The following is a 23,225-nucleotide window of genomic DNA, read 5'->3' on the forward strand; positions in this document are numbered from 1 at the left end:
CACCTGAAAGTGAAAGTGATTTGAGCAGAAGCTGCAGGACATGGAGCAGCGAGAGATTCTCCTGATTTTCCTCTTCTCATTCCTCCCCCAATCAGGTAACATTAGTCTCTTTATTATGGGGTATCAGCTGGGGGGCACAAGTTGTGGGGGAGGGGCAGGACAGGTAACATCACTGTCATGTAAGTACATGAAATAAGGTTAAGTATCCCCGGGGGAGTGAGGAACCCAAGAGGAGATTAGGGATTGTGGAGGTTGTAGTTCCTGGTTTGCTAGTGGGATGGGTAGAGACACAAGGGGTTAAAAGAGGAAGAAAGTGAAAGGAACATGCTCCCGCCCCCTTCCCAGAATAAAGGGGTAGCTGGGTAAAGGGGAAGTGTTGCTTAATATTGTAGCGGGAGGGACTCCCCTGATGGGGGTGCTGGTGATAGTGGTGCTGGTGATAGTGGTAATAAGTGTAGGGCATAACGGGGGTTAGGGTGATAGAAGGGGCATGAGTTACGGAGGAAGGACAGCAGGTGGGACCCTCCCTCTCAGGTACAAGCCTTTGCAGCCTTCAGCGGCTATCAGATGTTAAGTAAGTTAATAGTTAACTAATATATAAATGTGAATGTACATTGCCCAACGCTCAATGGTTTTGGTTTATGTTGGTTGTTATTTATTTGATGTAATGAATAAGATGTGGCCTTTTTCGCCCAAGATTTCACATGTGGTTGGTTTGTTATCTAAGGAAAGGGGGGGGTGTTGGTGTTAAGAGGGGCCCGTCAGATTGACTCTGTCCCGGTCATGTATCCCCGAGGGTAAGTGAATATAAAATGGCGCCCCTGCTGGTATCTGAGAATGGAATGGTCTGAGAATAAAGTGCCGGTGCCATGACTCAGTGTGTCACTGTATATTACAGACTGTCCCTATAGGAAATAATAACACATAATTGCAACGCAGATTGGGATCAATAGTCAGTACATTAATAGTCATCAGCCATTAGTCGCTGAATGAGAACAAATGGGGGGGAACCTCACTTCTCACTGAGCCACCTTTGTACATTCCAGAGGGAGAATTATATTCACAGAGCAGCACAATGGCAACTTACCTGTGCAGAACATGTGGGAAGCAAACACACACCAGGTGAAATCTTCCCACTGCAGCAGAAATATATATATACATATACATATATATATATATACACACACACACACACACAGTATATACAGTATATACACACACCAAATACAGTTCTAGTACCAGCACTCCCTGTGCCATTCAGTGATTTTATTATACACATTTTACAGAAGTCCGATATTCTGGTCCTCGTTAGGACTTTTAGCAATGAGAATATAAAAGTGCTGAAATTACAAACCAGAGAGCTGCTGAATAAAAGCAAAATAACTCAAAAATCGCAAATAACATAAAATGAAAACCAACTGCAAATTGTCTCAACTCATCATATTAACAGTTGATTTAAAGGTGAACAAGCCCTTTAAGAATATCATAAAAAACCACATACAGACAAAAGCTTTGCAGTCGGGCATTTTGGAGCAAGACACATTTACGTGTTGGATTTGGGAGAATATGTATGTTCCAAAAATAACACTTTCCAAGGTTATCAGTAGCACACAACAGTGATAGGTCACATATGATATTTTTATTTTGGGTACATTAGTAAAATTATTGATATTGGCCATAAAAAGGTTTAGTAGACCCCTGAGTTTTATATTTGGGATGTTTATGTTGGTACCCAATTCTGTGTGCAGTGGCGTAATATACCTAAAAGCAAATGGGTGGCACAAACTGGTGCAGAACAGGCACATTAGTGGAGCAGGCAGGTAATGGGGAGCTGCTGTGCACTCCAAACATTGTTGGCAGGGTGGGCCTAGGGTGGGGTAATTATGCTATAGCATATGTGAGAAATAAGATGCTTAAAGAGGTGCTTCACCTTTAAGTTAACATTTAAGAGCCCATTCACTAAGCTCGAGTGAAGGAATAGAGGAAAATAGAGGAAAAATAGTTCGAATTTCGAATGTTTTTTTTGGCTACTTCGACTAAAAATCGTTTGACTATTCGACCATTCGATAGTACTGTCTCTTTAAAAAAAAACTTTGACCCCCCTAGTTCGCCACCTTAAACCTACTGAGGCCCCCATAGGATTTCCAAGGTTTTTCTGATCGAAGGATAATCCTTCGAGCGATTAATTAAAATCCTTCGATCGAGCGATTATTCCTTCGATCGCACTATTTGCGCTAAATCCTTCGACTTCGATATTCGAAGTCGAAGGATTTCAATTCGGCAGTCGAATATCGAGGGTTAATTAACGACCCTAAGTAAATGTGCCCCCTAGTATGTTATAGAATGACTAATTCCAAGCAACTTTTCAGCTGGTCTTCATTATTTACATTTTATAGCTTTTGAATTATTTGCCTTCTTCTTCTGACTCTTTCCAGCTTTCAAATCTGGGTCACTGACCCCATCAAAAAATAAGGCTACACATAACAGGTTATTGTTGCTTTTCGTTACTCATCTCCTATTCATATTCCAGTCTCTTATTCAAATTGATGCATGGTTGCTAGGGAAATTTGCACCCTAGCAACCAGATGGCTGAAAATGCAAACTGGAGAGCTGCTGAATAAAAAGCTCAAATAATAAAAAATGAAAACCAAGTTGAATAAGAACAATTCTTTTACAATGTCATAAAAACTACTAACATTATTATTTATCCTATATGTTTCCTTTAAGAAATATAATAGCATACCTCTCAACTGTGCTGTTTTCTGTGGGACAATACTGATTTTGACCCACAGTCCCAGGATTCTTACTGAAATATCCCAAACTTCTCTTTGATCTCCTGCATTGATGCCACAAAAAGATACAAAAAGTTTCTGAAACTTAATTCAGATAAGAGGCTTTTTGGCAGAGAGGCCAGAACACTGAGCGCCTCCACTGAGATACAATTGAAACAAATAAGGAAAAGCAAAGAAACAATTGTAACCAATAAGATAATCAGGTCACTTGGGGGAACTGAGACTCACAACTTAAAGGGCAATTCACTTTCATTAGCAAAACGGTAACAACATAAAACATGGCAATAAAACTCCCAGAAATGTGTTCAGACCTTTATAACCTGCCAAATTTTGTAAAATGGACATGTTAATTAGGGGGTGTAGCCATATATTTTTGACACACTACACACACGTGATGTTTTTATGCCTCTTTAAATGTTCTAATGATGGGTAGGGATGTCGCGGACTGTTCGGCGGCGAACTTGTTCGCGCGAATATCAACTGTTCGCACTCGCGACGTTCGCCATTTTGGGTTCGCCTTAGCTGGCGCTTTTTTTTGACCTCTTACCCCAGACCAGCAGATACATGGCAGCCAATCAGGAAGCTCTCCCTCCTGGACCACCCCCACACCCCCTGGACCACTCCCCTTCCATATATAAACTGAAGCCCTGCAGCGTTTTTTCATTCTGCCTGTGTGTGCTTGGAAGAGCTGTTAGTGATTTGAGGGACAGTTGATAGTAAGTTTGCTGGCTAGTAATCTACTTGATACTGCTCTGTATTGGAGGGACAGAAGTCTGCAGGGATTTGAGGGACAGTGAGTTTAGGTTAGTTAGCTTTGCTGACTAGTAATCTACCTTCTACTGCAGTGCTCTGTATGTAGCTGCTGTGGGCACTGATCTCTTCTGATCTCATCTGCTGACTGCTGTAATAACCCAATAGTCCTTGTAAGGACTGCTTTTATTTTCTTTTTTGTTTTTTTACTTTGCTACTATAAGAGCCCAGTGCTATTAGTCTAGCTGTGTTGGGGAGTGGGACTGGTGTGCTGCTCCTAGTAGTTCAGCACCAACCAGAGTAATTTTTTTTTTTTAATATACATATATATATTTTTTTATTTTACTTATCTTACTGTTCTTTAACGTGTACAGTGCTGTTTGCTGTTCTTCATAGTAGTGCACCAATAGTATTGCACTTGCAGGCATTGTTTGCCCAGTGTGTTCTTCAAACAACTGCCATCTAGCTGTGTGAGCTTTTTCACATTCTGTCTAAATATCAATAATAATACCGTCTCCAGAAACACCACCTGAGTGACTTTTTCAAGCAGCAATAATATATTCCGTATCCACTGCTGTAGTAGTGTATACGTTGACCTTGCAGGCATTGTTTCAATTTGTTTGCCCAGTGTGTTCTTCATTTTCAAACAACGGCCATCTAGCTGTGTGAGCTTTTTCACATTCTGTCTAAATATCAATAATTATACCGTCTCCAGAAACACCACCTGAGTGACGTTTTTCAAGCAGCAATAATATATTCCGTATCCACTGCTGTAGTAGTGTATACGTTGACCTTGCAGGCATTGTTTGCCCAGTGTGTTCTTCATTTTCAAACAACTGCCATCTAGCTGTGTGAGCTTTTTCACATTCTGTCTAAATATCAATAATAATATCGTCTCCAGAAACACCACCTGAGTTGTTGTTGTTTTAAAAATAATGCCAGGCAAAGGCAAGCCGCCACGCAGAGGCACTAGGGGCCGTGCTGCTATGCTATCCTGTGGCCCTAGGAAATTGCCCAGTTTTAAAAAGGCAATGACCCTGAACTCCCAAAATGCTGAAGAGGTAGTTGACTGGCTTACACAGCACACCCCATCCTCTACCGTTTCTAACTTTACCACAACATCCTCATCCTCCACTGCTATGGGCACCCCACGTAACACTTCCTCCACCACCGGCGCCCCTTCTTCACTGGAGTCAGAGGAGTTATTTTCACATGAGTTTCTTGAACTGAGTGATGCGCAACCATTATTGGCAGAAGAAGATGAAGGAGATGAGGACGTTACACCAGATTTAATTCTGGCAGAGAACACAACAGAGATGGACATAATGAGTGATGAGGAGGTCCCCGCTGCTGCTTCCTTCTGTGAGCTGTCAGAAGAAATTGATGCATCTGAGGAGAATGATGATGAGGAGATTGATGTTTTGTGGGTGCCCAGTAGAAGAGAGCAAGAGGAGGATAGTTCAGATGGAGAGACGGAGAGTCAGAGAGGCAGGAGGAGAATAAGACTTAGAAGAAGCAGGGAGGACAGCTCGCAGGGAACAGTAGGGCAACAACATGTATCGGCACCTGTGGTCAGCCGGCCAACGCACCCGCCATTGCCGCCAACGCCGCCAACTTCTACTGTTACCGCCAGATTGCCAGCTTCAAAAAGGTCAGCAGTGTGGGATTTTTTTAATGTGTGTGCCTCTGACAAAAGCGTTGTAATTTGCAGTGAGTGCAGTCAGAAACTGAGTCTTGGGAAGCCCAACAGCCACATAGGTACAACCTCTATGCGAAGGCACATGAACGGCAAGCACAAAGCACTTTGGGAGCAACACCTCAAAGGCAACAGACAAACTAAAAGCCACCCTCCTTCTGGTCCAGCATCTTACTGCTCTACCTCTGCTGTCCTTGACCCATCTGAACCACCCTCCACTCCGCCTTCCACCTTGACCACCAGTTCCCAGTCATCTGCCCCCAGCCAAGTTTCTGTGAGGGCCATGTTTGAGCGTAAGAAGCCAATGTCTGCGAGTCACCCCCTTGCCCGGCATCTGACAGCTGGCTTGTCTGCACTCTTAGCCCGCCAGCTTTTACCATACCAGCTGGTGGACTCTGAGGCCTTCCGCAAATTTGTAGCAATTGGGACACCGCAGTGGAAGGTACCCAGCCGCAATTTTTTTTCAAAAAAGGGAATACCACACCTGTACCACCATGTGCAGAGCCAAGTCACCGCATCTCTGTCACTTAGTGTTGGGCCAAAGGTCCATATGACTACTGACGCATGGTCCTCCAAGCATGGTCAGGGCAGGTATGTCACCTACACTGCCCACTGGGTGAACTTGGTAATGGCTGGGAAGCAGGAAATGTGTGGCTCAACATCAACAACAACAGTGGAGTTGGTGTCACCGCCACGGATTGCACGCGGTTCTGCCACCACCTCTACTCTTCCTTCGCTCTCTACCTCGTCTTCTTCCTCTTCTTCCTCCTCTGCTGCTGGGTCCTCCTCCTCCTCCACACCTGTGCACCCCCAGCTCCCCCTAGGCTATTCGACGTGCCAGGTACGCCGTTGTCATGCTGTCTTGGGGATGACGTGCCTGGAAAGCAGAAACCATACCGGATCTGTACTCCTGTCATCTCTGCAGTCACAGGCCGATCGGTGGCTGACCCCACACCAACTGAAGATCGGAAAAGTGGTGTGTGACAACGGAAGCAATCTGTTGGCAGCACTGAGACTGGGCAATTTAACACATGTGCCCTGCATGGCACATGTTCTGAATTTAATAGTCCAACGTTTTGTCTCGAAGTACCCAGGATTCCAGGACGTTCTCAGGCAGTCCAGGAATGTGTCGGCCCATTTCAGACGTTCCTACACAGCCATGGCACGCCTTGCTGACATTCAGCAGCGGTACAACATGCCAGTCAGGCGTTTAATTTGCGACAGCCAGACTCGCTGGAATTCAACGCTCCTCATGTTGGAACGTCTGCTGCAACAACAAAGAGCCGTCAATGAATACCTGTTTGAACTGGGTGGTAGGACTGGATCTGCAGAGCTGGGGATTTTTTTACCCCGTTACTGGGTGCTTATGCGCGATGCCTGCAGGCTCATGCGACCTTTTGAAGAGGTTACAAATATGGTCAGTCGCACCGAAGGCACCATCAGCGACCTAATACCCTTCGCTTTCTTCCTGGAGCGTGCCGTGCGACGAGTGACAGATGAGGCTGTAGACCAGCGTGACGAGGAGCAGGAAGCGCACGATTTCTGGTCGGAATCACCAGAACGAACCCAGGCACCTGCTGCAACGCAGGGAGAGGTGTCAGAAGTGGAGTCAGAGGAGGAAGGTGGCTTTGTGGAGGAGGAGGACCAACAGGAGCAGGCTTCCCAGGGGGCTAGTGGTGACCTTTTGGGGACCCCTGGTCTTGTACGTGGCTGGGGGGAGGAGACCGTGGATGATGTAGTCCTTGATAACGAGGAAGCGGAGATGGATAGCTCTGCATCCAACCTTGTGAGAATGTGGTCTTTCATGCTGTCATGCCTGTTGAAGGACCCCCGTATCAAGAGGCTTAAGGAGAAGGACCTGTACTGGGTCGCAACGCTACTAGACCCTCGGTACAAGCATAAAGTGGCAGAAATGTTACCAACGTACCACAAGTCCGAAAGGATGCTGCATTTACAAACCAGCCTGCAAAACATGTTGTACAATGCTTTTAAGGGTGATGTCACTTCAGGAACTCATCAACATTCCAGGGGCAGAGGTGCCAGTAATCCTGCCACGAGCGCACCTGCAAGGACAAAGCACTTTGGCCACTCTGTAACGTCAGACATGCAAATGTTTTTCAGTCCAAGGCAGCGCCAGAACCCTTCTGGATCCACCCTCAAAGAACGCCTCGACCGGCAGGTAGCGGACTACCTGGCATTAACTGCAGATATCGACACTCTGAGGAGCGATGAACCCCTGGACTACTGGGTGCGCAGGCTTGATCTGTGGCCAGAGCTGTCACAATTTGCCATGAACCTCTTGTCTTGCCCCGCCTCAAGTGTCCTCTCAGAAAGAACCTTCAGTGCAGCAGGAGGGATTGTAACTGAGAAGAGAACTCGCCTAGGTCACAAAAGTGTGGATTACCTGACCTTTATTAAAATGAACGAGGCGTGGATCTCGGAGGGTTACTGCACGCCGGAAGACTTGTTCTGACTCCCCATGCAGCTGTCCTTCTCTGCACGCCTCATGACTCCACACACAGCTGTCCTTTAGCGTCCTCCTCCTCCCTCCGCCACCGTTACAAACTAGGGTGCAAACCCTACTGGTTTCATTTGAATCCAGGTAAATCCTGAGTTTTTCTGGCCTCTGTGCTTCAGTGGCTGCAACCAAAAAAATTTATATTTTCAGCATTTATATGGCATATTTTTTCTGGCCTCTGTGCTTCAGTGGCTGCGACAAAAAAAAATGAATATTTTCAGCATTTAGATGGCATTTTTTTTCTGGCCTCTGTGCTTCAGTGGCTGCGACAATTTTTTTTTATATTTTCAGCATTTAGATGGCATTTTTTTTCTGGCCTCTGTGCTTCAGTGGCTGCGACAAAAAAAACATAATTTTTCAGGAAAGTACACATGCCTAATTTTTCAGGGTTCTGCAACAGTGGCAAAATCGCATCTTTTATGGTCACCGCAGGTGATCAATAAAGTAGACCAAAACTGGGCCCACACTGCAGAATCAGTGTTTTTTGGTTCACTTCACTGTACATTGAATTACCTCTGCCTGACCGTGCACGTGCGCACAAGCACGGTGACTGCTAAACACACCACTACAGAAATATTGCCACCAACAGGACGAACATCCTGGAGGTGACAAGCTCAACTAGTAATTAACAACTATTATTTGCTCACTTGACGGTATCATTCATGAAAGCTCTTTGCATTTTTTTGCGTTGCAGTAAGCGCCGCGTTTCGTCTTTGCGTGTGAACAGGCTGTAACCTTTACACGACTTGATTGGCATGTAGACGCCGGACGTTTTAAAGCATTTTATTACACAGGTTTAGGAATGTAGTGTGATTTCTGCCCTTTACAGCACAAAACGCAGCGCTGTGTCAACAATGGATTTTTCAGATACATTTTTGCCCTTGATTTCCCTCTGGCATGCCACTGTCCAGGTCGTTGCACCCTTTAAACAACTTTAAAATCATTTTTCTGTCCAGAAATGTCTTTTTTAGCTTTTAAAATTCGCCTTCCCATTGAAGTCTATGGTGTTCGTGACGTTTGCAAACCGTTCGCATTTTTGACGCAAGTTCGCGAATATGTTCGCGAACTTTTTTTCCGACGTTCGCTACATCCCTAATGATGGGAGGTGTATGTAATAGTTATCACCCCTTGTATAAACATGTCCACTATCACTTTAAGAACCCAGAGTGTGCACACTCTGGGGCAAATTTACTAAAGGGTGAAGTGACTAACGCTGGAGACATCATTTTGGAACGTTGCCAATTTAGTAACGGTCGCCGGCATAACTTTGCTAGCAAAGGAGACAGATTCTAGTGGTACTTCACTCCCTTATGCCAGGCGAAGTTACGCTCTGGAAAATGGACAAAACTACACAAATTCATTAAGATGTGGATTTTACTGAATGTTAGCTCTTGCACCAGACTTGCCTTCGTGTCATGGTCGGCACCCAACACCAGAACAAATGCCAGGCACCCTGGTCTCGGCTCGTGCTTCACCAGTAGTGTGACCGCCTTTGGGCCTCGGGAGGAGCCCTCAGCTACTTGGATGCCACCAGGACTTAAATGAGAGGTGCAAGGCTAGAGGTTCTGGATAGGCAGAGGGGCACGACTGTAGAGCAAAGTCTTTGGGCTGAAGGTTGTGGTACAAGGCGTAAGCCAATAGAGTAGTCAGATCAGGCCGGGTCGGGGCAGGCAGAGAATAAACGTAGTCATGCAGGCAAGGGTCACAGCAGGAAGTCAATCAGAAAGGATTTAGCAGAAGAGGTAGTCAGTATTCAGGCAGGGGTCAGGATCCAGAGGTCAGAATAGTCAAAAGCCAGGCAGGGGTCACAAACAGGTTCAGGATATAGCAACGAATAGCACAAGGCTCAAGAGCACCAGAAAACAATATCCTATCACGGGCAAGGTTCTGTGGCTTTAATTGGGCATTTATACTTTCAAATTTGGCACCATTGCGTGCTGGCGTCATCACGCCAGTACCTTTAAAAGACCTGGAGGCGCGCGCGTACCCTTAGGGATTTACCAACAGGGTGAGTTTTATTTATTACACTTCACCACCTCAGACCAGGCGAAGTGCAATAGAGTAGATGGGACTTCCTCAAAAAATAGCTGGAAATTTTGCTAAGTCCCAAAAAACGCTGGCGACTTTTCAGTTTTTCAGAGTGATAGGCTGCAAAAGAGTGTACATTTTTTCTGGGGTACCCGGCTTCCCCCCTACATTTGCCAACATATGTCACATAAACTATACAGTGGGCTCATGTGTAGGGCAATATAACAACTTTATTTTATTTTATTAAGTTTCCCTGGACTTGTGTAATGTAATGTATTTGCTGCTACATATACGTCCATTCAACTTTAACTTCCCGCTGTATGTAAATTAGCCAAAGCTAGCGCAACTTCGCTCTGCTTGCAGAATTAACGCTAGCGAAACTTCGCTAGAGTTAGGCGCCTTGGATGCAACTTCGAATATTAGTGAATATCCTGGCGAAGTGTTGCGCTGTGAGCGAAGCCGTCACTGGCGAATTTTCGGAGGTTAGTGAGTGTGCCCCTACATGTCTGCACGGATATATTAGTGATTAGAGAACAGCACAGCTTCAGTGTAATCATCTTGAAAAAGGAACTAAAATGTTCTGAAAGCTTCTTATGATTATATTAGTTAACCAAATAAAGGGATCACCTTTATACCACTTTTGTTATTTATTTAAAAGGGTTGCCCAGTAGAATGAGCAGAGTTATGTGTTGTAACAGCAGATTGATACACCCGGGTGTGTAAAGTAAAGATCTCACAACTCCCAGTGGTAGTGGAAGACTGTAGTACAAGCAGCCATGTATTTAGTTGACCCATATTTAAAGTTACAGGATTATGCATTTAGGGAAAAGGTGACACTACCCTAAGTTAATATAGATTTATGGAGTAGAGCCAATCTATTTGGATACTGCAAAATATTTGTACAAACATATAAAACTTACTATGAGGACATTAATCTGAATTCATTCCTTTGATGTTGTTTAGAAAGTAAAACTGTACCGTAAAGTACTGACATACCCTAAGAGACTGATATATATATATATATATAATACACAAAAGCCATGAATATCTTGTAAATTATATCCTTATAAACGGTGAGTTCTGATGTCATCAGTTATAAACGGTGAGTTCTGATGTCATTTCTGTCACATGACTCACTGAAACTTGTGTATTATAATTAATAAAGTACCCCCAGTTGTAAAATATAAGGATATTAGAAGTTACCTCGGAGTTCCATGACCTGTATAACTCGGCCTTCGGCCTCGTACTTTTATATGGTCATGAAACTCCTCGGTAACTTATAATATCCTTATATTTTACAAAAGGTTACAAAAGGGTACTTTATTCCCTATATATACTGTGGGGAATAGCTCAAGGCAGCGGGTAGGGCTCAGGTAAAACAGTTCTTACAGAGCACAGTTATAGCACAAGTTCTGTGCTATAACAGTCAAATAATAAGGAAAACCTCACCGGTTTGCAGTGTTACAGTTCATAGGAAAGTTCCTTGCAGCGGTAACAAACAGTCGCTCTTTTGAGTTGCAGTTAAATACACAGTTTGTTCACAATCACTTCACATCGTGTGTTCAGAGCTTCTCTCTCTGACTCCCAGTACAACACACTCCCACTCCCCGCCAGGCTCCCTTAAACAGCCCCACCTGCGGACTAATTGGGCAGCAAACTGAACTATCCTTGCTGCAGGGTCCTAACCTGTCTTACCCTGGAGATTTAAAGGAGCCAATACCTCAGGCTGGGTGCTATATACCTCCCATCATATACAGGCAGCCTATTGGAAAACAGAAATATGTCACAATATATATATATATATATATATATATATATATATATATATATATATATATATATATATTATATATATGTAACACCTATTTGGGCTGCATAGCACACAAATAGTTAAACTGTCCAGCTAGCAGTAGAAGCATGGGTTACACGCGACTTACACACAACAGGGTCAGGGCCAGGTGGAAGTGTTCCCTCTATGGTGTAGTGCAACTACATCCCCCAGGCTACTGTGCATACAACAAAAGATGGGCGCCAGGAGGTTCTTGCAGTAAAACAGAAGCGGTTTATGTAACTATACACGAGGCAAGTGACCACAGGTTTAGTACTCAGGCAGGAGCTGAGGCAATAGCACATTTCTCACACAGAGCTGCAGCCATTAGGCATTTCTCACAGAGGAAAGGTCTCCATTAGGCATTTGCAGAATTCACACACATTCCCTCCTGGAAGTTGTCAGGAAGCAGCTTGTACCCTACAGTCCCTCTTCACTGAGGTCCCTGACTGGAGGCAACACACAGAGCCTCTGGGAAGCTCCTCCCTTACTGCAAATCCTTGTTGGAGCTTCAGCTGCTCTTTCTCTCTCACCTCTCTGCCTTTCTCTCCTAGAGAGACTATGACAAGTCTGCCCTAGTGTATCTGCTCCTCATTCACGGGGTTACCTGGCCCCCGACTTGGTCACATGACTTCTTCTGGCCCTGAGCACATCCAGCTGGAATCACATCCAGAGGCAAAAGAGGAAGAGGCCACTCCCTGCACTCACTATATAGGAGTGAGTCAGAGCAGTGTCATTCTCTCCTGGCAGGTCACGCTAAGAAAAAGGTGGGGGCCTTAAAGCTGCAGGACACATTACCCAGTAGGGGCCCTATATATATATATATATATATATATATATATATTCTCACCAGAGGTAGCCCTATTTCATTGTTCAGAATGTTTATTATTCACCATGGCTGCTGCTGATATATATAAACTGTATAAATAGATGGGAGCAGAAGCTAAATTGGAGATGGTTATGGATACGATTTGTTTATTGTGCACATAAATTATGGGTTATGCACAATATATGCACCTTACTGATCGGTCGTGAGAAGGAAGTAATAGATATGCACTTTATTGCACAATATATTGATGGTGACATATAATGCAAATTGTGGATATATATATATATATATATCTGCACTATACTATTCTATAGTAGGTATTATTAGGCACAATAATATGCACTTTATGGTGATTTAAAGGAAAACTATACCCCCAAAATGAATACTAAAGCAACAGATACTTTAAGTGACATATTAAAGAATCTTATCAAACTGGAATATATATTTAAGTAAATATTGCCCTTTTACATCTCTTGCCTTGAACCACCATTTTGAGTTGATCTGTGTGCTGCCTCAGAGATCACCTGACCAGAAATACTGCAGCTCTAACTGTAACAGGAAGAGATCACCTGACCAGAAATACTGCAGCTCTAACTGTAACAGGAAGAGATCACCTGACCAGAAATACTGCAGCTCTAACTGCAACAGGAAGAGATCACCTGACCAGAAATACTGCAGCTCTAACTGTAATAGGAAGAGATCACCTGACCAGAAATACTGCAGCTCTAACTGTAACAGGAAGAGATCACCTGACCAGAAATACTGCAGCTCTAACTGTAACAGGAAGAGATCACCTGACCAGAAATACTGCAGCTCTAACTGTAACAGGAAGAGATCACCTGACCAGAAATACTGCAGCTCTAACTGTAACAGGAAGAGATCACCTGACCAGAAATACTGCAGCTCTAACTGTAACAGGAAGAGATCACCTGACCAGAAATACTGCAGCTCTAACTGTAACAGGAAGAGATCACCTGACCAGAAATACTGCAGCTCTAACTGCAACAGGAAGAGATCACCTGACCAGAAATACTGCAGCTCTAACTGTAATAGGAAGAGATCACCTGACCAGAAATACTACAGCTCTAACTGTAACAGGAAGAAGTGTGGGACCAAAAGACCAAACTCTGTCTGTTAATTGGCTCATGTGACCTTACATGTTTGGTATGTTTGTGTGCACCGTGAATCATACGATCTCAGGGGGCAGCCCTTATTTTTTAAAATGGCAGTTTTCTATTTATGATTACCCAATGGCACATACTACTAAAAAAGTCTATTATTAGGAAAATGTTTTATTTACAGTAAGTAGGGTTTTACATATGAGCTGTTTTATGCAATATATTTTTATACAGACCTACATTGTTTGTGGGATAGTTTTCTTTTAATGAAGAGTGGAAGCTGGAAAATGTTGGCTCTTTCTTTGCATCTGAGGAAGTGGGTTGGTCCACGAAAGCTTGTGCTTCAAATTTCTGCAAATAAAATGAGATAAAGCCTTTGCCAGAAATGTTGGTTTGCTTCTTCCCTATACAGTCTGGATGACACAATTGGCTTGGAAGCAGCTTGGGATACAAATGCACCCGGCAGTGATAAGTAAGTGGTAAAAGTTCTTGCTATGCTCTTTCACTTTTCTACACTATTTGCTCTCTGCTGTAAGGGCAGGGCCGTATTTATATGAAGGCACTCGAGGGCCTGCGCCTAGGGCAGCAGGTTTTAGGGGGCGGCCCTTGGGTGCCTATACATGTGTTTTTTAAATAAAAATAAAAAAACGCACAGCCTCTCCACGGATTTCTGTAGGAAAGAGCTGGGGGGTGTGGGGTAGGCTTGGCGGAAGTGATGTCACATGTGGCACGAGGGGGCGTGTTTAGGTCTGATTCCTAGGGCAACATTGGACCTAAATTCAGTCTTGTTTAAGTGTATATATTGAAGTGTGTTTTTTTATTACATTATATGCTTGTGTGTGTAATATGTATTGTATGGTGTAGTGCAGGAAAAGGACATTGTCATTTCATTTCATTATCTATTCTTTTCCTTGTATGCAGAAGAGATGATAATAAATTGGACTTGACCTGACTTGATTTATCTTTTGTATGTGAATATGTCCCTGTAGGTGCAGATCTGAATATCTTCCCATCTTCCCAACGTGCACTCGCTGGCTCTGATGTTCTTCTCCCCTGCAGCTTCCAAGTGGATAAAACTTCCCCAAACCCTGAACCCCCAAATGTAATCTGGTACTTTCGGGATAAGGAAATTGTAAGATTTGATAACAAAGGTTTGTCCCTCAGCCAAAAGACTTCATTTAACGGATGGGCAGCAAATATGGGAGATGCCTCCTTGTCTCTGGCCAACGTGTCCATCTCAGATGAAGGGATCTACAGGTGTCGGGTGATATATCAGCAACAACAGAAAGACACACAGGTCATATTAGATGTTCTTGGTAAGGTCTAAATCTATTTATACTTTATATATTCCGGGTACCCCTGGAAATATAGCAGGGTGACACCCCAATGTTTCTATATATCTGTAACCTTGTTATGAGCTAAGGGGGCCCAGTCTGAAGGTCAGTTAGGGGGAGATTTGGGGTGAGTGTTTATTTGTACCCTGGGTACCCCTGGAAATATAGCAGGGTGACACCCCAATGTTTCTATATATCTGTAACCTTGTTATGAGTTAAGGGGGCCCAGTCTGAAGGTCAGTTAGGGGGAGGTTTGGGGTGAGTGCTTATTTGTACCCTGGGTACCCCTGGAACTATAGCAGGGTGACTGTTACCCCAATGTTTCTATATATCTGTAACCTTGTTATGAGCTAAGGGGGCCCAGTCTGAAGGCCAGTTAGGGGGAGATTTGGGGTGAGTGCTTATTTGTACCCTGGGTACCCCTGGAACTATAGCAGGGTGACACCCCAATGTTTCTATATATCTGTAACCTTGTTATGAGCTAAGGGGGCTCAGTCTGAAGGTCAGTTACGGGGAGATTTGGGGTGAGTGCTTATTTGTACCCTGGGTACCCCTGGAACTATAGCAGGGTGACACCCCAATGTTTCTATATATCTGTAACCTTGTTATGAGCTAAGGGGGCCCAGTCTGAAGGTCAGTTAGGGGGAGATTTGGGGTGAGTGCTTATTTGTACCCTGGGTACCCCTGGAACTATAGCAGGGTGACTGTTACCCCAATGTTTCTATATATCTGTAACCTTGTTATGAGCTAAGGGGGCCCAGTCTGAAGGTCAGTTAGGGGGAGATTTGGGGCGAGTGTTTATTTGTACCCTGGGTACCCCTGGAACTATAGCAGGGTGACACCCCAATGTTTCTATATATCTGTAACCTTGTTATGAACTAAGGGGGCCCAGTCTGAAGGTCAGTTAGGGGGAGATTTGGGGTGAGTGTTTATTTGTACCCTGGGTACCCCTGGAACTATAGCAGGGTGACACCCCAATGTTTCTATATATCTGTAACCTTGTTATGAGCTAAGGGGCCCAGTCTGAAGGTCAGTTAGGGGGAGATTTGGGGTGAGTGCTTATTTGTACCCTGGGTACCCCTGGAACTATAGCAGGGTGACACCCCAATGTTTCTATATATGTGTAAGCTTTGATTATGAAATTCTCTTTTATAGTATTTTATAGATTAATTGGTATTAGTTTGGAAGATTTTGGTATCAACAAGATTTAATACATTCTTTAGAAATACAGCACATAAACTATAACGTTTATATGTACAGTATTAAAACTCTCACCAGCTTTCCAGCTCATTCTTCTCAAACCTTAAGATTTATATCCAAGGTAATCAACTGCTTGTTTTTCCCCAGTTCCCCCAGTGATCTTCATCCCCAATAAAGTTATTCAGAAGAATAAGGAAAACACTCTGATCTGCATGGCCAATGGTTTCTACCCAGAAGATATTGATATAAGTTGGTATAAAGACAATAAGCACCTCACTAACTCTGAGTTGGGCAAACCAGAGAGGAACCCAGATGGCACATACAGAGTCACAAGCACCGTGACTTTACCCCCAATGAATGGGAAGATGGAGCATAACTTCTCCTGCAGAGTCCAACACCTCTCTCTCCAGCAGCCTCTCCAGGAAGACTTCCAGCTGGAGTATGAAGGTACCAATAATTGATCATTTGCTCATTGGACCATTACTAAATAATATAGTAAAATATTCAAAATTATTTTGTATTTAAAATAAATCAGCCCCTGTCCGTATCTACAGTAAATTTAGTATAATTTAAATGGTTCTTGCCTATGCTCAATAAGTATTTAGAAAATAAAGAGCATACACTCAAGTGTGCCTACGGACTAATTACTGGTATCTCGCTTCTCTCTATTGATTGGATATAATTAATCTGGCAACTCAATCAGTCAGTTACCCTATTTCTAAGAATAAATCACTAATATTTACTGCACTCAAACATGCTGGAAGAGGGTCTTTCTATTTCTTATTAGTCAGAGCAGCAATGTGTATCTGATGTGAGACAGCAGGTTCATGGATATAATTTCCTTTAATTCTATAAGATGAAGAACACCCAGTTATCATTATATCCTGCATCCTTGCATTTGTTATTCCTGCTGGATTGGGAGCTGCTGTTATAATCTGGAAATACAGAATGAAAGGTATGTGTTGGCAATATTGTTTGTGATATTGTTATAGAAAATCCTGTGATTAAAGTAAATGGTTTGTGAAACATATTGGGCTAATTATATGCATGTTGGTGCTTTATTGTTATCATAATATTACAGACAGTTTATGGCATTCCAAAGCACTTTAAATTAGAAATCTACATTTGGAGCAAGATATATTGACCAGAGATCTGTTTCAGCATCTTCACAGGGTTACACAGTGAGTGAGATTAAGGGGCCAGAGAAGTTGTTGGATGGAGAAGAGGCCACTCTTTACTGTACGGTCAGTAACTGCCCACAGGGGGACCCACAGGTCACATGGATTGAGGAGAGGTCAGGAGACCAGTGGGAGATACCACAGTGTCGGGACTCAGGGGAAGCAGAACAGCTGTTGGGTGACTCCTACTTGATCACCTGTAGGAAAGAGGGGCTGCAAAGCTACTGCTCCTCCCTGAGATTTGTACCCCGTGTGGGGAAACACAGAGACGTGACCCTTATCTGCAGGTTGGTCTGGGCTGGGAAGACTACAGAGAAGAGATTTCAGTGCACAAACATTGGTAAGTGCTGTGATTTTAATTGAAGCCCAGCAGATATTATGATATTTAATAATAAAACAATGGGCAGTAACTTGATTCTGATGATACTGATACTGATTCTTTGACCACATAGACATTACTTTTCTATATGCAAATATGGTCAGAGCATGGGCTTCCGGGGCCCTTCCATTTGCACTTAAACTATCGTTTTCATCAATAAAATTGTCTTCCTTGTATTCTGTCAGTGTGGTCCAAATAAAACAATAAGCTCTTTTCTAGAGAATCCAAAACTAACCAAGTGCAAGTTTGCACCAATAGAATGGGACATTTGGTTCCTAACAGCAGATGTACTGTGGGTTATAACTTTCTTCAACACCCTACAGACCTGCTGAGTTACAACTCCCTACAACTCCCAGTAGATTATGCATTCGGATGCTTTCTCACAGGTGGGACATTGTTGTGGAAAGGATATTGTCAAAGACTTCACAAAATCGACCCACAGATCTTTCAATAACTTTCGTGCCAGTGGTTCTTAACATACAACTTGCTGGGACTTCACAATAGACTTATCAACAGAGTAAAAACCTTTAAAATGGAGCTTCTCCCTATCCTTGAGCATATCCAATTGAGTGCCTACACTGGCTGGTGATAATACCAACCCTTATATCTCTTCAGAAAGAGCAATTCTGTCTCTCTTCACAGTGAGCTATCACTGGAGATATCCCTCACATTAGCTAGTTCTACCTTACTAATCTTCTTACACTACTAGGACTGGACTGAGAATCAAAATAGGCCCTGCCATTTCAGGTATAAAGAAGCCCAAACAGCCCCCACCAGCCCACTAAGATGTGACTTTCTGTGGCACCTCAGAGCAGCCCATCTGGCATTTGCCAGAACCCACAGATTGCCAGTCCAGCCTGGCCTCCTGTCTAGTTCTAACTATTACTCATTACAGGAATTAGCTCACACATTATCTAGTCTTACCTTACAGATCTTCTTCTACTGAGGCTTCTGCCTCCTGCCTGTAAAGTTGCTAGTCAACAGGGTCAAGAACTGGAGAGCCACCAGGTAGAGGGACTAGCACTGGAGGCAACGAAGTGCAGATGCACACCTGGTCCCTCTTTAACGTTCACGGTGCATGGGGCATAGGAGGATGGCACCTCCAGCAAGTAATACAAAATAGAGTTACTCCAGCACACGTAATTACCCGGGTAATAACCCTTGAACAGATTACGTGTGCTGGAGTAACTCTATTTTGTATTTGTAGTTTGTAGTAGTGAATGGGCACAGAGATGTGGAAAAGGGGAATGGAATTGGTTCAGGAGGCCCAGAGAGGAGAGGAGTAATGGAGAATAGAAATGATATAGACTAATAGTAATACAAAGGAACCAACAGGGCACAGAAGAACAAATGTGTGGGGAAGAGGATGGGCACTGGCTCAAGGAACACAGAGAAGTTGCTGGAGCTAGAAGAAGGTTGAGAGGTTATGGAGATATAGGAAAAAAAGGTAAGAAAGCTGACAGTGTGCAGAGATTGGAGAGGAACAAAGTAGAAGGGAGAAGGCAGAGATTGTCTCCCTATATCCAATATAATTTCACTGAGGTGTCAGTTTTTAAATACAGGGACTGTTACATGACCAACACCTTACAGAACCCTTGGCTTTATTTTAGTAATATGATTTAAGCTGCATCTGGAATATACATGAATGTACTGGATATTATTATGGAATCCATCCATGTCTCCTAATTAGCCATATTCTCACTGAAACCAATTGTGGGGCCAAGAACACTGATTGTTGGAGAGGAGACCAAACTGCACTGCACTGGGACCAACTGCGCTAGTGATGTGCAGGTCACCTGGTCAGTGAAGGGAGGAGGAAGTGATGAGTGGATTGTGATAAACCAATCAGGAGAGGAGGAGGCCACAGAACCTCTGCTCATTGGTCAGTACGTGGAACATTGTGAGAAGGAGGGAAATAACCACATAGCGACTCTGACTTTCACTCCACACCTGGAAACTCACAAGGGAGCAAAATTTAGCTGTAAATTTGTCAGTGGTGGGAAAACCAAAAAGAAACAGTTTAACACTGAAGCCATCCAAGGTGAGGACTACTTGCCCTTTTAACATATATTCAAGAACCAATTCCATTAATTCTGATATCTTTTTATTATAAGCCATTGCATAGAAATTTGGGTTTAGGGTTGAGAAGGTTTTCTGGTTTTATAGCTTCTCTGTCTATCCCCTTCCCGGCACTGGAATAGACATTGTTGTAGAACATCCCCAACTCTAGCCAGTTAGGAGCCAAACTAAAGTAATTTCCCAATGGCGGGAGGGGGGGTTGAATTATCAGAGGGAAGTGAAGTCAGACTGTCAGTAGATTTTCTCTCACATACTCCCAATATAATGTAGGCCATCCCACTCTCTCACTCTATCCCTAACAGCTAAACACAGACAGAAACTTTCTGATAAGCCCCACCCCTTTCTTATTGAGCCCGACCTCCAATTAGGAACGAGTCTGTAGGTTGGATGTAGAACCCCATTTTCCTGTGCAGAGAAGTCACAAATGAAGGAATATTACAGTATTAATTCTATTACTTCCCTGCAATGTTTATCTTCCAGCAAAGCCCAAGGTGCAGGAGCCAATAAATATCACATTCCAGGGGTCCCAGAATCTGGACCTGACCCTAAACCTGCAGAGATTTTACCCTAAAGACATCAAGATAAAGTGGGACTGTGGAGAGGAGACCCAACAACCTTCCAAGGAAGACTGGAGAGAAAACTCTGATCTAACGTGGGACGTCACAAGTGTTTGTAGTGTCCCAAAGGGTCTCTTTAAGGATCCAGCCTTCAGGGTGCGAGTGACCTGGGAACATGAGTCAATGGGTGACCCCGAATCCAGAGAAGTATCTGCGGCAGGTACAGTTACTGAGCCAGGATAATGGGACTCACTCCTTATACTCTCTGTAATGTGATTCCTGTAGCACATGGGATACAACACTTCTCAGTAGGAGTCAAGAGACACTATCATCATTTTGTCCCCATTTGTTTCGTAGCAATACTAATGGATTAGAGTAATTACAACTACAAGTGCAGTCGGTAAAGTGCAATTTTCAGTGCAATCAACATTTGCTCCCAAAACTCCAGTGTTGTTGCACCTGCCAGGGGGAATTGCGTCTGATATAATTGCAGCCGGAGTAGCAAAATGTACACAATTGCGCTCACACGATGATGTAAATCTGACACAATTGCACTGAAAATTTTCCAAAACTGGTTGGTGTCATATCAGGTATATGAAAGTGATGTGTGAGTCTGATGCTTTAAACTGAGTGTTCTGTTCCTATTGATGCAGAGCTGAGGGAACTGTGCAGGAATGTGCAGGAATGTGCAGGAATGTGCAGGAATGTGCAGCTCCAGGCATCCCCTGCATCAATATGCGCAGGACTGAGCACAGCCCAGCGCAACTATACGGGAGTGTAAGAAGCACATTTTGATACAAGTTCCTTTAATGAATGGGGTTTTATGTGGGGAAATTTGCAAAGATCACACTGCAGCTACAGATCTGTTACTCGGAGCATAAAGGTGCAACTATAGATCTGAATCCAACCACCAATGCATACACTCGTGGGGCACCTTATGTCATACTGTGGAGTCTAGTGGGGGAGCAGGTTAATCATGGAACTTTAGAAAACCACCTCTTTTATTTGCACTCCCCCCATAAAATCTTACAATAACACAATGAGGATTATGCAGTAACATGGTGTGAACAGAGGTGGAATTGCCCCCTGGCCCATCCCTTTGGGACCACAACACTGGTAAGTTTTTGCAGTTGTGCTTCCAGAGTAGAGAAACTGGCAGTCAGAAGGGGAGGGGTCTCCCAGTTACGTTATTGGGGTTCAGAACTCAATAATACAGTATTTTATGAAGATATTCAGTCTAATATTTTATGATAAAATTAGGGCACTGTTTCAGGTCATTCCATGTTGTCAGTGCCGGGCCAACGCGGGCAGCCTGGCCCTGCAAAGCGCCCAATACGCGGGTGCGCATGAGCGAAAAGAAATGCGTGAAAAAATACAAGTGTGCATGTGCACTTTCGTTTTTCGCACATGCACACTAGTATTTTTCGCGCATGCGCACTAGCATAAACGCGCACGTCGGCCAGAGCAGGGACCGGACTAGGGGATAGCAGAGAAGGTGCGTGCCTGGCGCCCTCCCAGCTTTGCACCCTAGGCTCGTGCCTACTCTGCTTCCCCTAGTTCCGGCCCTGCATGTTCTGTATTGGGTCAGTATAACAGAGAGTGAGACATTACTATTTATTTACTCCATTGTGTTGCAGATTTCCCCTGGCGCCCCCAAGTGGAGAGTATGACAATTCCAACACTGAGAGAGAAACAGGAAGTCTCCCTGAAGTGCAGGATATCTGGTTATTACCCCGATGATCTCACTGTGCACTGGTTTAGACTGGAGAAAAGAGACAAGAAGGAATCTCCACTGGATACAGAGACCTACAGACAGACACTTACTGACTCACAGGAGCAGGGGGATAAGACTTTTACCTGTCACTCCAGTGTCATTTTTATTCCTACAAACAAATCAGATCATGGGGCAGAATTTATGTGCAGAGTGGAACATCCCACTGGGACAGTAGAGAAGCGCTCAGGACAGTTACATGTATATTCACCATGTAAAGTAAAATCTGCTTCTCCAATTAGCAGGGCTGGAAATGAGGGGCTCATCTTCTCCCACATCTGTTACTCATGTAGTTGGCCAGTGAATGTGGATGGGACACTATGGGGAATATTTAACCAACACACTGGTCTGGGAGGAGAATGAAAACTGTGTCCACTTTGCCAAGGAAACACCAAGACCAAGGGATTTGCAGCAACAGGTCAGATCTCATCTCCACTTTTGAATAAGAAGCCCAGGGACGTTCATCTAACAATAAATCTCCACTAGATTATATATGAGGCCATGCACATTAGTACAACAGAAATGACATGTGTGCACCCATCTGAGAAAGAGAGAACCCCTCCCTGTCCAATTAGTGCATAATATTCCAATGTGAAGGCAAATTAGCCATTCTGTATAGTAATATCTGTTATAGTATAATAATATAGTAATATCTAAAGATTGTAATATTTGGCAATGAATGAGATGGATGGAAAATGCCCCCCCCATGCTATTTGCACATTGAATGACCTGCTTACTATAAACTTGTGACATAGACAAGAGAGGATTTCCTACAATGCTCTCTGCTTTTCTGATTTTCCTCTGCAAGGACTAGTGTTTTATGTTGCGATAATAATAATAATAATAAAATAAAATTGTAAGCTCACAGAGCAATAGTTTTTTAGCTACTGGGGTCAGTGACCCAGATTGATTAGAAAGCTGGAAAGATGTAGAAAAGCAAGGCAAATAATTTAAAAAAATATAAATAATGAAGATTAGGGAGGGGTTGTACGTGGGGTCAGGGCTGGTCCTATCAAATGTGGGGCCCAATTGGGACCATGTTGGCGGGGCCCCTAGACAAAGTGTTGCTGGCTACTGACACAACAAGTATTTAGGAAAATAAGGGCATACAGGCACAAAATAGAAAGGAAAGGGACAGACAAGGTAAGAGAGTGAGAGGGATGAAATA

General features: G+C 43.7%; 1 protein-coding gene across 1 annotated transcript; it reads left to right on the top strand.

Annotated features, from left to right (window-relative positions):
- LOC121398862 lies at positions 1-22,922 on the top strand. Its single transcript, XM_041578321.1, has 8 exons — positions 1-95; positions 14,549-14,875; positions 16,241-16,540; positions 16,950-17,048; positions 17,255-17,611; positions 19,341-19,691; positions 20,210-20,506; positions 21,924-22,922. The coding sequence occupies exons 1-8, from the start codon at positions 41-43 to the stop codon at positions 22,418-22,420; spliced, it is 2,283 nt and encodes a 760-aa protein (XP_041434255.1). The 5' UTR covers positions 1-40; the 3' UTR covers positions 22,421-22,922.
- The last annotated feature ends 303 nt before the right edge of the window (positions 22,923-23,225 follow it).

Source organism: Xenopus laevis, chromosome 9_10S (assembly GCF_017654675.1).
Source record: "Xenopus laevis strain J_2021 chromosome 9_10S, Xenopus_laevis_v10.1, whole genome shotgun sequence".
NCBI classification, from domain to species: Eukaryota; Metazoa; Chordata; class Amphibia; order Anura; family Pipidae; genus Xenopus; species Xenopus laevis.